Source organism: Cibotium barometz, chromosome 18 (assembly GCF_041138505.1).
Source record: "Cibotium barometz isolate CiBa-2024 chromosome 18, ASM4113850v1, whole genome shotgun sequence".
NCBI lineage: Eukaryota > Viridiplantae > Streptophyta > Polypodiopsida > Cyatheales > Cibotiaceae > Cibotium > Cibotium barometz.
This window is the reverse complement of record NC_141063.1, coordinates 17,376,286-17,389,893: the sequence shown is the minus strand read 5'-3', so window position 1 is coordinate 17,389,893 and position 13,608 is coordinate 17,376,286. Positions and strand designations below refer to the sequence as shown.

Below are 13,608 nucleotides of genomic sequence, written 5' to 3'. Positions count from 1 at the left end.
AAGAAGTTGCTAGTTTGAATTTAGGATGTCTTTTCGGAAGACCATTCCCTTTCTAAATTATTAGATCATGCAATAGAGCTTTGTTGAAAGCTCCATATAGATTTAGTGTTTAGAAATATGCCAATTGAAGCTTCAACTCAACGACTTAGCGAAAAAGGGCACTTGCTACGGATTAAAGTTTACACCTTAATAATTTTAAGCCCCAATCGTTTTTTAACATTAATTAGTTTGGCAAGAGGGAGAATAGAAGTAAAGGTGGCTCGAGCGAGGTGCTTGGTGGCTAAGGCACGGCATGTACCTTAATGTATGCTAAGGTAGTAATTTATTAATGCCCACTTCGAGTGAGCATTAATATGGGCACAACTTGAATAATATAATATAGCCCTTCTCTTTGATTCTCTTCTCTACGTCACGGGCTGAGGACCCCTTCTTCCTTTTTCTTTCATGGTAGTATGAACACGGGGTCTTCTCTCTTCATGCTAGGCAATGTATTATGCCTGTGTGGTCTTCCTTGGTAGCCCAAAAGGCGAGGCACTCTTCAAATGGTGGCCACACAACAAATGCCATAGAACTGCTCTAGCCGAGCTAAGTATGACCCCCCAGTGGAAACCTCTTGACCTAGCTAGCTAGGCCCACCTCCAAGGCTTGGAAAAGTGATAGCAAATTTACCAAGGAGAAAACAACCAAGAATTTCATCTTAAAGATTCCAAAGATTGGTAAACCATGTGATGCCATTGGGAATCAAATAGGATTTGTTTTCTCTCAAGATGGAAGAAGAGTGACCTATGTGTCTTGAAAGTTCTAAACTAAAGTACCCATCTTATGATTTAAAATTAGCCTTCAATAGTACATACCCTAAAATACTCAGGACACTTTGTGCTAGGAACAACCTTTGAATCAAGAATGGATCTCCGAAAACATTTCTTTACTCAACCCCTTTTAAACAATCGTCAAAGAAAATGGATGGAAATGTAACATGAGTATAAAATACATGATTTTGATATCAAGTAACTCACAAGGAATGAAAACAAGGTGGCACAGAAGACCACTTTGAAATGCAATTATCATATCATAATAATATTAAGAGTTAAAGAATGAGATTCATAGTGCTTTAAGAGATGATACCTTTAAAATTGGCCAAGTGGAAGGATAAACTTACTAAGAAGTACAAGTGATTAATGCCAAGAGATGATACCTTAAACAATTGGCCAAGTGCAAGCATAAACTTGCTATGAAGTACAAGCCATTAATGATAATTTCTAGATCTAAGGAGAGATTAGTTTGAGATAAGCATGAGAAAATAATGCATACATGTCCTCTTAGCTTTGGATAATACATTAGCCAAGTGCAAGGATAAACTTGCTACAAACTATAAGTGATTAATGATAATTTCTAAATCTAAGGAGAGATTAGTTTGAGGTAAGCATGAGAAAATGATGCATACATATTGTTAGGAGTGGTTGCAATGTCCTGTAAGGATTGGTTTATAAGAAATAATAGATAAGGACTTAATAATTGAGAGTTGGGAGTTCTAGAGAGAAAAAAAATTATGGTCCATGGTCCTACAATAATGGCCTCTCTAGCCCTAGATGGTTGATAAAACTTGAAAGAGATATAGCCATGGGCCTACAATAATGACCTCTCTAGCCCTAGATGGTTGATAAAACTTGAAGGAGATATAGCCATTAGGGAGGTAGACTTATTGAGACTATCCAATCCTTGCTAGTTCAACTTCAAATGCATTTGCAAGTGGCCTTGGCCCATGAAAAAAAATGCATGTAACAATATTCTTGTATCATTTTCAATTGATTTATTTATGAAGGATGGAGTTATAATATCTCCTTGGAGTTGAACTCTTTCACCTTTTAATGTTGAGGTTGCTCTCATGAACTCTTTCTCCCACATGTACCTCTTTAAAGAGGGAGATGAACTCAAGATTTCACCTTAATGTTGAGGTTGCTCTCATGAACTCTTTCTCTCACGTGTACCTCTTCTAAGAGGAAGTAAAAAAATCTCCAAGGCTTTCTCACCAAGAAGGATTGATGAGGAATGCCCTTACTTGTTTTGGTTCTTATCTTCTCATGTTTGTTCTTGGAGAGATCTAGGAGATTTGGAAGAGGAGGGGTTGGGATGAGGGAATGAAGGGCCACGTTTTAGCTCCTTGAACTCAATTTGACAATTTGGCTCCTTGAACTTAATTGGACAATTTGTTTTGGCTTTTACATTCCATAATGGGTTTTATGCTAGGGTTGAGATAGCATTTTGGGAAGAGTCTAAGGATGGTATTGGTTCTTACATTGAGGGTGAAGCCTCCTAGTCTTAATTAAATGGGATTTTGCCCTATCATAGGCTAGGGTAAAGTTAGGGGTTAGTAAGAGTGTGGGGGAGGTATTGGTTCTTACAGTAAGGGTGAAACCTTTGATGGGATGGGAGGCCATACTTATAGGCAATGCTTGAAAATGTTGAAGACATTGGGGTGGCCTAATGTCTATGGGTGAAGAAAACAAAGCAAAACTAGGTAGAAGAGGGAAGTGAGACTTTCTTAGTAAGAGGCCTAGAGGTGAAATAAAGAGAAGGTCAAACTACTTGCACTTAAGTGTTTGAAAAATGGAGTTGCAAGAGTCTTGCAAGAGTACAAGGGCTAATATTTATGGAAATGTGAGTAAAAAGAGGGTTGGAGAGAGTATTGGGCTAGTGTAGACTTGTACAAGCATATACAAGCATCACCACCATCACTTCCCATCTCCATTAGTCTAGGTTTTCCTTTTTTATTATGTTATTCATGGTTTGGAGTTGGTCTAGGATTTTCTTTTTTATTATGTTTTTCATGGTTTGGCATTGGATTGGAGACTTGCGAAAATCACTTTAGAAGCTTATAAATTGCATATTTTCAAGGCAAAACAAACACGAGTGCATGAGAGGATCAAGAAAGTTTGGAGTCCAAAAGGTAGGAGGATTGCATCATGACTTGATCAACACAAAGATGACTTACTAATGTTATGAATGGAGACTGGAATAAAAAAAAGAAACTCCACTTCTTAGGTTCATAATCACATTTTTAGAGTGAAAATTATAGAATGCAATCTTTGAGATAAAACAAATCATCAGAGCATGGGACCACCATATTGTTAGGTTCTTCCTCTTCCAAGCATGGGACCACCATATTGTTAGGTTCTTCCTCTTCCAAGCATCACTCAACAAATGGACATGTTAATAGCATAGCATCCAGCCACATGGGTACTGCTCTTTGAGATAAAACAAGTCATCAGAGCATGGCACCAACATATTGTTAGGTTCTTCCTCTTCCAAGAATCAATTAACAAATGGACACGTTGATAGCTTGGCATCCAACCACATGGGTACTTCTCACCTTCACATGGAAATTTAGGTGGGAGTATCGGAAGTCAATGCTTAAATGCTCCACTCTCTACTTTAGACCCATATTACATAGGCTAGGTGGACATGTTTTGGGGGTTCGGGGGTGGGGTGTTAAATGAATGAATTACCCTATAGTATCTTTTCTTCAATGCTCCACTCTCTACTTTAGACCCATATCACATAGGCTAGGTGGACATGTTTTGAGGGTTCGGGGGTGGGGTGTTAAATGAATGAATTACCCTATAATGTCTTTTCTTGGGATCGAGCTGGAGCCCTTTTCTATGTCATTGAGGAGAAGCTAAGTTTGAGGAGTGATCATCATTTGAAAACTTGATGCGTGATGTTCTAGATATTTGCGATAGTTTTGGAAGGTTTGGTTCAAGTGAAATAGGCTAACATGTTGTGTAAGTACAATTGAAATAGGCTAAAATGCTGTGTAAATACAATAGAAGGTGTGGTTCAAGTGAAATAGGCTAAGATGTTGTGTAAGTACAAGTGACATAGGCTAACATGCTGTGTAAATACAATAGAATCATGTTCATGGGGATAATGTATGCCACTTTAGAACATTATGGGAGCTAGTTGATAGTGAATGGTAGCTAGTCTAGGTGGAACAATGCTAGTTCATTTGAGTATGGTAGCAAGTCTAGGTGGTACAATGCTACTTCATTTGAGTATGGTGCCCATATTTTTTTGCCCCTAAGAGATTTCATCTGACAACAATTGATCAAATGAGAAATTTTGGATGTGGCCATGATAGAAGCACTTACAAAGATAGAAGCACTTACAAAGTAGAGCATGAGGAATTGAAAGCATAATACTTTCACGTGCATCCATCCAAACCACAAAGTGTAAATTAAGTTAGTTTTGGGTAATTTAAAATATTTTTCAATAGAGTATCGAAATGGTTATCTATGTGATGTTTCATAAGTCTTAACAACATTTATTGATGGTTATCTATGTGATGTTTCATAAGTCTTAACAACATTTATTGCTAGTTGAGAGTTATCAACAACATTTTGTTGCTAGTTGAGAGTTATCAACTTCTATACTACTTTTGTAGAACCTCCTTCATTGGAGTAATAACATAGTAAGATATTATTTAGTTTGTAGATTGTATCAACATGAGTACAAGGATCCCTCTTATAAGAAATCACATGGTTTAAAAATTATGTTTAGCTTTTATTGCTCGTGATGCAACACTTATGGAGATTATTTGAGTATTATGATGATTAGGGCTGTTTTTAGGAAAAGTGCTTTTAGTTTGAGTGCTCATCGCATTCAAATATGGAAGCTTACTATCAAAACTTACTATTAGAACACCTTGAATGTTACACATGTAAATGTGACTACTCCATGAGATTTTTTTGCAGTGTTTAATCAAAGGATGTAAAAAGATCTTATAAAAATTTGTGAATTCCAAAAACACTTAAAAGTGTGTTTTGTGATGTATGTATTTGTGCATAAGAGCATGTGTGTGTGTGTGTGTGAGAGAGAGAGAGAGAGAGAGAGAGAGAGAGAGAGAGAGAGAGAGAGAGAGAGAGAGAACTATGCCTTCAAAAACCTTCTTGTAAATTTAAACATTCACAAGGCATTTAAAAATGCAAACATCATAGAATGAAGTATATATAAAGAGCATATGTAAACATCATAGAATGAAGTATATATAAAGAGCATATGTAAACATCATAGAATGAAGTATATATAAAGAGCATGTGTATATAGCATTTACATATTAAAGAGAATATGTACACATAACATTTACAGGGTAAAGGTTGTATAAAAGGCATGAGCACCCAAATGTCATCTCAATGAGTGTTCCACTATTGCCTTATTGCCAAGCCATTAATTTTTTAAATGTGGTCGTGTGGCCATTATTAACTTACTTGTGATAGTGGCACTCTCTCATCCTTACTCTAGATCTGCAACCCCGGTATACTTAAGTATTAGATTATATATGTGCATGTACATGAGTTTAATCGTAGTATTAAAAAATTCCAAATATCATACATGTATTTCAAAAACCTTTTTCACCCTTCCAATTTTTAGATTAAATAATGCTTTGTTCTTTTTCTTATCGATCAAACAGTTTTATTCCCCTAAGATTTGCAATTCATGAAAACCTTTTGTTTTCATATTTCCACATCAATTTCCAAAATTTGCTAGTCACTTGACATTAAACTTTGAATTTATGTGAACACTTCAAAAACATACCACTTTTTGTAAGTATGTTTGAATAACTCTCTCTTCAACTTTAACTTGGAAAAATTTATGTGAACACTTCAAAAACATACCACTTTTTGTAAGTATGTTTGAATAATTCTCTCTTCAACTTTAACTTGGAAAAATATATTCTTGTTGTACTCTTAAAGCTATCTTTTACATTCAAGCTAGTACTATCCATGATTAGAAAATTGATGGCTTCAATTGAAACAATATTTGAACATTGTAGCATATTTAGCCATGGCTATTTCTTTTGGCTTTGATCTATGGCTTCAATAAGAAAAACATTATAACGCTGTAGCATGTTTATTCATGACTATTTCTTTTGGTAAGGTCTTTTGGGCAGTTGAAGTAGTATAAGGGGTATTCCATTGGACACTATCCCTTGCCTTCGTGTCATAAACCCATTGGTAGACTAACTCTTTTCATCTCTTACATAGTTCATGGATGGGTGAAGTGAAGGCCCACCATCCCCACCTAAGCACTGTTTGGAAGTCTCAAAAACTTGGACAAGACAGAAGCATGATGGGGACAAGGTACTTTGTGGACATTGATGGAACTCAACTCGTGAATGGGCATGCCTTAATTATCATTCATAGTGTGTGTCTGCCTACTCCTTATGAAAAGGGGGACGAACACCTGTACAAGGCCGCTACACATAGGGCCTTTACACATTTGTGGGGTGGAACTGGCTTTTTGGGGAAAATGTGCAAATATGGGAGATTTTCCCTACCCATGCATGTGGATGGTAAGTGTCATGCATCCATTCTATTTTTATAGAGGTGTGGCATTCATGATATAAGTGTGTAAACACCCATGTTCTCGAACAATTGGACTACCCATGCTTGTGGATGGTGAGTGTCCCTGGTCCATTCTATTTTTATAGAGGTGTGGGATTCACGATATAAGTGGATATAAGTGTGTAAACACCCATGTTGTCGAACAATTGGACTAGGTGGTTCCCCAATCCATCAGTGACATAATGATTTTTTCGACTAGATCAAGGTGGTGTTTTTGGTACCGCCCATGAGCATGTGCGTATAAAGGCCCTAGCATATGAACCCCAGCTTGGGTTTGGAATGATTCTTAACAATAGCAGGGTACACTCGAGGAGTGTGTGGGGACCTCTTTGGAGGGTAGAAAAGGTCCCCAATGTCCCTCATCTCTCTCTAGATTATGCTCTCCTCTTTCCTGCTTTTTTCGCTCACTTTTACCTCGCCCGCGATCGCCATATCTGCTGCAGAACAGTGCTAGGGTTTTAAGCCCCCTTCCTGTTCATTCGCATTGAGCCTCTGCCTGCTTTATTCATATAGCTCGGTTGTAATTCCTCGTCAATCCTAACCCGAAAGTCTTGCATCGCTACATTTTCCCGCAATGGTGGCTCTGAGGAAGCATCACCTTGGTCTCAGCCGTGCCGATTCCGACTGGCGAGCAGCTAAAGCCCTGAAGAATTTCGCGGGCTTCATCTTCGTCTGCAGCAACTCGACTATCCCGGATCTGGAGCGCAGGATATTTGGTTAGTCTGTATCCTCTCCCTAGTGTTGTTTTCTTGCTGCGCTTATGACGATGCTGCCAGTCCCTATTTGCCCTCCATTGTGTGGTCGTACCACTGATATGTCTCAGTTGCCGATTTCCCCTCGTAGTATCTGTGTCTATCGGCGCTTCAAATACGCACATTCTCTCATGACGTGTAATATCTCACACACACAGCTGACATACATGTACGTTTGTATTGGCCTCATCATGTCTATGGGCACTTCAAATACACACATTCTCTCATGATGTATAATCTCACAGACATAGCTGACAAGCATGTGCGTGTGTATTGACCTCAAAGTTACATATCTCATCACACTATACACACGCTTGAATGCTTTCATGATAATGCGTCGTGGATGACTTTAAGTGCCCATTGCGTAGGTGTCTGCTTACATACCTGTACTCAAGTATATGGTTGCATGCAGACATCTACTTCACATGCGGTTTTGTAAATATCAGACTGTTTTCATTCTACTAGTCTATCCATGCCTCAGTTTTTCCAAGCATGTTACAAGGCTTGATGAAGAAGTGACGTATCATTTATCAGTACTTGAGAAGTGCTATGTAGTTCAGATGCATGAGGGTCTGAAGATTGAGCTGACTCCTTTTGCAACCAATTTTTGGGGTTAGTGTAAGTGTAATTATTGTTGTTCTGGCCCTTTGCAGGTCTGCCTGCAAACTACGAGGAGTTGGTACGGGCCATCCGCAGGGGAATGCCACTATTCCTATTTAACTACTCCAACCGATGCTTGTATGGTGTTTTTGAGGTTTGCACACTTTAAACTGCCCTGGGATAGATGCCACAGTGCTTTTAAGATTGTTCTTGTAATTTTATGCAGCATGCTGGTTATGGTTGATATCCTTTTTAACCCAGGGTTTCAAGCCTGTCATTGCTTCAGCAAGCTTGGCAATTGCACTGCTCTGCCTTTAGATCTCGTTTATCTTGAATATGGTTGGTTTATAAGTTTCTTCTGTTCGTATGTGAAATGCTGTACTTCACAGCTGATTGGAGTTGATGTCAGTCTTATATTTGTGGGGTTTTATCATTAGGCTGCAAGTGATGGTGGATTCAATATCGATCCTTGTGCATGGGACTCCTCTAAGTCGGGGAAATATTCAAGTCCAGTTTCAAAGTACCCCGCGCAGGTGAGCCCAAGAGAACTAACATGATGGGACCCTCAAGGGTTTCATGCATGTGTGCAACGATCCAGTATTGTACGCTTTTCTTGTTTTGTGAATGCCCAAGTTTTTGAGTGAATCAGATGTCAAAGTGATTTGTGATGTGTGTAATGCTTTTAACATTAAGGTACTAAATATTGGATCTTAGGTGAGGGTACGTATTCGAGCCAAGAAACCAGCTCTTGATGAAGAAACATTTCGCCCTATTCTAGATTACATGGACGGGCACAAGTTCCAATTGGAATTGAGTGCACAACAGGTATTTTTGTTTTTTGGGTGATATGACACAAAGTGTAGTTTTTCAATTCCCAGTACGGATGATTTTTTTTTTGTTTGTGAAATGACAAGAGTTTGTGACTTTTGCAGGTGCAGCAACTGCTTCATTTATTTGGTGCTTCTCTTAATTCGGAAAGAGAGCTTCTCGTAGGGAGAAACAGAGGCAATCACTATTCCTCTGCTATGGGATTTTGGGATCCAGAGTCACTCCAGTCGGCCTATAAGTCAGATTCTGACCGTTGCAGTGATTACTCTGGCAGAGGTATGAATTCTAGTGAAGATGAGTGGACTGATGAAGCTCTAAATGAGAAGGCGCACTACCAACAGGGAGACGACGATGGAATTTTAAGTGAAAGGTTTAGTCACGTTTCTTTGGATGAGACTCAGTCTTATGAAAAAGGGCACTTTGAGATGCCTGCTGCATCTGAAGATCATTTAGGTGCGTGCTACTATACTGGCCAAAAGATGGCATGGAAGGGATCTCGAAAAGCTGCTCACTGCTCTGGGTCAGATATTGACAATCCAATGTTGTTGCGGCTTTGCGATAATGATCCTGCTGTCAACAGCAACTCTAACAACTGCATGCAAACTGGAGTGGATCCGTCTCTTACAGTAAATAGGCAGGATAATGTTGTTACAATGCCTATGATACCATCTCAAATGCACTTTCCTTTTACGTGTAATGAGAATATGATTTTCATACCTGTGCAAACAGTGCAGTGTCAGCAGAGGGAGAGCAGAACTTTTCCTGGGCAACCTCAGAGGTCCAAGTGGAGTGATCAAAGGAAGTCCTCTAGGGGTTCGGCTGTGAATTCACGAAAGCAGGGCTTCAGTCAGGATAGAATCCGCAGGCCAAAGGATGCCAGGTATCAAAAACAAGTTGTGCCATCTAATAACGAGCAACCTGAGTCTATGCACTCGCAGACGTTCCAAATTAGTCAGGTTTTGGTTCCTTTTTGTACGCAAAGGCCTGGCCAAGTGCAGGACCAGGGTCACTTGGCAACCGTGATGTCTCCTCTTTTTATGCCTTCAAATGGTGAAGCACTTACCTTTTCCCAACCACAAACAGGTGCTAGGGTGGAAGAATCTGGCCAGGGGTGTGAAGCGGCAAATGATGTTCAAATGCTTCCAGATGGACTGCAGCATTTTTTGCAGAGGGGCCCCTTCCCCATTCTGCTCGTGCCTTCCAGACTGGCCGCATGTCCTCCATTAATAACAGCTGGTTTTGTGAAGGCCTTGCACTTTGAGATTCTGCACTTTGCAAAATGGACTAGGCCTTCGTTGGAAATTCAGCTTCACGTGGAGGCTGCCATTGATTGCGTCAGGAAAGGTGTCAAAACAGTGTGGCCTGAAGCAGATGTGGAGGTTTTTACAGACTCTCTTTGCTTCTTGATGGCCTAAAAGGATAGATTTTGACAGCAGTGCTACTGATTCTTTGCAAGAAGCTGAGTATTTTGATGATTTCACTGTTGGATTGAACAGGTATTTGGTTCCTTTGCAACTGGCTTGTGTCTACAACACAGTGATGTCGATCTAGCTGTTGTTGACGCTCCTCAAATACCTTCCTCAGAGAGCTTGTCCATTGCACAAGCATCTGCCTCGTTAATACGCGAGCTTGCTGCAGCGCTAAGAACGTATGAGTGGTGTCAGAGCATCAACCCTCTTGACACTGCATCGATGCCTGTCCTTAAATGCCTTTGTCGGCCCTTTGGTACATCAGCAAACGCACCCATCACAACCCCCTCAATTGCAGTTGACATAACCATTGGAGGTATGAGGAATAGTTATTTTAGTTGGAACCCAGCTGAGCGAGTTATGGACACAGTAGATCAAGTTCCAAGGCCAGGTAAGTCCACCCCTCGTCACACGGGTGGTGAAGCCCGAGAGTATGTGCTTCACAAGATACGGGAACTACCTGCTCTAGCTCCATTGGTAAGTCAGCTTATACAGCTACTTTCTGGCTAGCAAACTTTGATTCAATTGCTGGTTTGTTGGCCAAGTAAAGTCCGACTCTGGTTATGTGATTAGGTTCTGCTGCTGAAGTCTTTTTTGCTTCATAAAGATTTGAGTAATGTTTACTCAGGCGGTTTGGGTTCTTTTTCGTTGACATTACTAGTTGCATTTTACTTGGAGGTACTCCACGAGTCCTCTTTTCGCTTCCTACAGTCTTTTAAACAGTTTTCAAAGGTTTAAAACCCATGCCCATTTGTTCGAATTAAGGTCATTCTAAATGACTTCCTTCTGGTGACAGCGAGTCCCAATCTTTAGGGATGTGTTTATGGACGGAAGCACCAGTGATTTGCCTATATCACTTCCTATGTCTCCTCTGTCTTGCTCACCAGAGTTTTTGGATGACTCTGATGCATTGAGCTCAAGCGGCAGTGATCACAGCTTGGGTGAGCGCTATGTGAGACGAGCAGCAGATGCCATTGAGAGGGTATTATCTCATTGGGATCAAGGTGGTTCACCAAACCTGGGAACTTTACTTCTTGGTTTCCTTCGAACGTTTGGCTTTGAGCTGGATCTATCCCGTGAGAAGATTGTTTTGAAGGTAGACATATACTCGTTCTCTCAATTTTCTTTAAAGAGTGCAATCATAACCATATTGCATGCCCAAGTTGCCAATCATAACCATCTTTGGATGCCTTTGACACTATTTTTATGACTCTGTTTTGAAGGGAACTAACGGAAGCCCGGGTGGTATCTTCAAACGTGATGATAGACATGTTGCATTATGGATTGATGATCCATTGCGTCCTGGTGTAAATATTGGAGCTGGGTCATTTGGCATGGTACATGTGCAGGTATAATCTTTTTGGTTTGTGCCTTTTATGAGGTGGTGCACTGTGTCTTGCTTCTGAGGGGCTAGGCTCTCAGTGGAACCTACTTTTTGGCTGAGTTGTCTTCCGTGCTCATTGCTTGATGCGTTTTTATTTTGCAGACTGCTTTCAAGGAGATGATGCAATTGTTAACTGAGTGTCAAGTGTTCATCCCACCGCTTCAGTGTGATGACAAGGATTGCCAGGATTTGGCTGCCATTTGTCGTTTGCACCACTTAAGCCGATTGATTGTCGAAGCTAATGATTATTAATTATACAACCCATTATGGTTCTCTTTCAAGAATCTGCACCTTGATGCACAACCTTAGCTCCTCTGCAAAGTGCTGAAGAAGCCTTGGAGGCTTTGGGGGCTATTCTGGCTCCACGTCGTGAGGTTGCCTATGCCTACTGCATTATTTATAGCAAAGGGTATTATAATCACAAGTGAGAAGCTCTACATAGTGTGCCATAGTTGTACTTGTCCTCTCCCCTATGAAGAGGGGCCCAAAGTAGGTGGTGCTTTCGGAAGGTTACTAAGCTGGACTGTTTCAGATAGCAGCAGCAAACAGGTGTATCCTTGATTTTTCAAAAGAACTGTACAGACATGAAAATTATTTGCTTGTCCTGTTTTGGACCCAGGCAAGCTGGTAAGAGTAGTCATGTGGACCTAAATGGTGCTCTCTTGAGATATCTCAAAAAGCAACAAACGTAGGCTGGGACATGGTGGGGTGAAGCTGCACTGGTGATATATCTACCTAAATAAGAGAAGTATGTAAAGGTACAATCGAGGCATTAGTTTCTTGTGGATGTGTTTTTACGGGAGAATGCTTGTAGGGGTAGGACTCCAGAAATTTGCTTCATAAGTTGGCTTGGTCACAGAAGGGATGATGATGAAAATAGATTTTTAAGCAACAGGGATGTGTTAGGATTGGTCCGCTGGGCTTAGAGGGTGCCTTTGTTACCCTCTGTTATTTGTTCCCGTTCCTTTGAAAGGACTTTGTAATGTGTTTCGGTAGATAAATCTATTTGTTAGGGTGCATGTGCTCCGTGAGAAATACTTCTGTTTTTCAATATAATGGTTATAGACTGTGTCCTCGAATACCCAATTTGATTGCACGTAGGCTTATGAAGCTTTTTCTTTTGATGTTACTGGGTAAGATGTGCTGCCTTTAACAAAAATAAACTTGCAACTCTACCCACAGGCAGTGTGAGGCTTTTGTTTATTTAGATCCAGTGCATGCTTTTTCCATTCCTTATTTGTAACAGTAATAAATTAGACACTAATCACAACCAATAATAATTAAGAGGTGCAATCCTTCGAGAGCCTATGGGCTTCTTATGTAATAAGTGAGCAATCAATAAATCAATTTGCGGGTACATCTCTCCTGTCCTCTCTTATCTACTGTGCATGATCTCCTGTGCAGTTCTTTTTGTATGAAATCATGAATCTGTAAGAGTAACATTTCCTTGCTAGCGAAGTTATTGTTTTCATACTGGGTGCATATGGTGAGCATGTTAAAGAGTTAATTCTTGTTATATGGTAGGGAACAGCCTTCCGCCCTTCTCCATCTTCTCAACAAAATACCCTAACTTCTAGGAAGGATATCTTGGGAGCTGCCTGGCAGTGCAGGATACTTTGGCTTGTCTTATTTTTCAGGATGCTTAATACTAACCGTAAATTTTCAATGCCTGGACCCTTTAGAAGAATTGGTGCTTGGAAGGGGGACACACTTCATGCCTCCAAGGACGGGCTCTCTAAGTGGCCTTTCTTGCAGCACATTGCATGTACTTTCATGCATAGTAAACGTCGGATCTGTTGGTGGATCCCTGGAGACCTGCTTGCATCATGTTGTGTGTGTGGGGGTTTGTGGGAAGCTTGAGAAATGCTGTCGAGTGGCGTCATCCTTGTAAACAAGGTACTCTCCATGGGCTCTCCGCTAGTGTTCTAATTGTTAGGTGCTAGGTTATTGTTGCAAGGCCTAGAAGCAAGTGATGCTTGTCAGGAGCAGACATGGTGAATAATATCAAATATGATTATATCATATTGAGTTTTGAATTCCTCGTGTAGAGGGAGTGTACATAACAAATTTATGTAGAGTGAGTGCATGTAACCCAATAGAAAGGTGGTGGAATACAAGAGGCCATATAACATTTACTATTCGACCTCTAAGTGACCACTACCAATGACCATTAT

The 13,608-nt window shown here is 40.3% G+C and overlaps 1 protein-coding gene across 6 annotated transcripts; it reads left to right on the top strand.

Annotated features, from left to right (window-relative positions):
- The first annotated feature begins 6,687 nt into the window (after nucleotides 1–6,687).
- Nucleotides 6,688–12,469, top strand: LOC147629008 (uncharacterized). Of its 6 annotated transcripts, XM_086812207.1 has the most exons (11): nucleotides 6,688–7,117; nucleotides 7,807–7,891; nucleotides 7,980–8,092; nucleotides 8,191–8,286; nucleotides 8,468–8,578; nucleotides 8,686–9,960; nucleotides 10,078–10,527; nucleotides 10,624–10,728; nucleotides 10,847–11,146; nucleotides 11,274–11,399; nucleotides 11,537–12,469. In XM_086812207.1, the coding sequence occupies exons 3-11, from the start codon at nucleotides 8,090–8,092 to the stop codon at nucleotides 11,684–11,686; spliced, it is 2,616 nt and encodes an 871-aa protein (XP_086668333.1). In that variant the 5' UTR covers nucleotides 6,688–7,117; nucleotides 7,807–7,891; nucleotides 7,980–8,089; the 3' UTR covers nucleotides 11,687–12,469. The 6 variants fall into 6 exon arrangements, with proteins under 6 accessions (XP_086668333.1, XP_086668331.1, XP_086668332.1 ...); XM_086812205.1 differs by lacking the exon at nucleotides 7,980–8,092 and having other exon boundaries at nucleotides 6,735–7,117; nucleotides 7,807–7,907; XM_086812208.1 differs by lacking the exon at nucleotides 6,688–7,117 and having other exon boundaries at nucleotides 7,847–7,907; nucleotides 8,015–8,092.
- Nucleotides 12,470–13,608: the final 1,139 nt, after the last annotated feature.

Bases quoted from the DNA above. Each gene is read 5' to 3' on its own strand.
- LOC147629008 (XM_086812205.1), top strand. From the start codon at position 6,976: ATGGTGGCTCTGAGGAAGCATCACCTTGGTCTCAGCCGTGCCGATTCC. The intron at 7,908-8,190 runs GTTTGCACACTT...TTTTATCATTAG, and splicing joins GCTTGTATGGTGTTTTTGAG to GCTGCAAGTGATGGTGGATT. The intron at 8,287-8,467 runs GTGAGCCCAAGA...ATTGGATCTTAG, and splicing joins TTTCAAAGTACCCCGCGCAG to GTGAGGGTACGTATTCGAGC.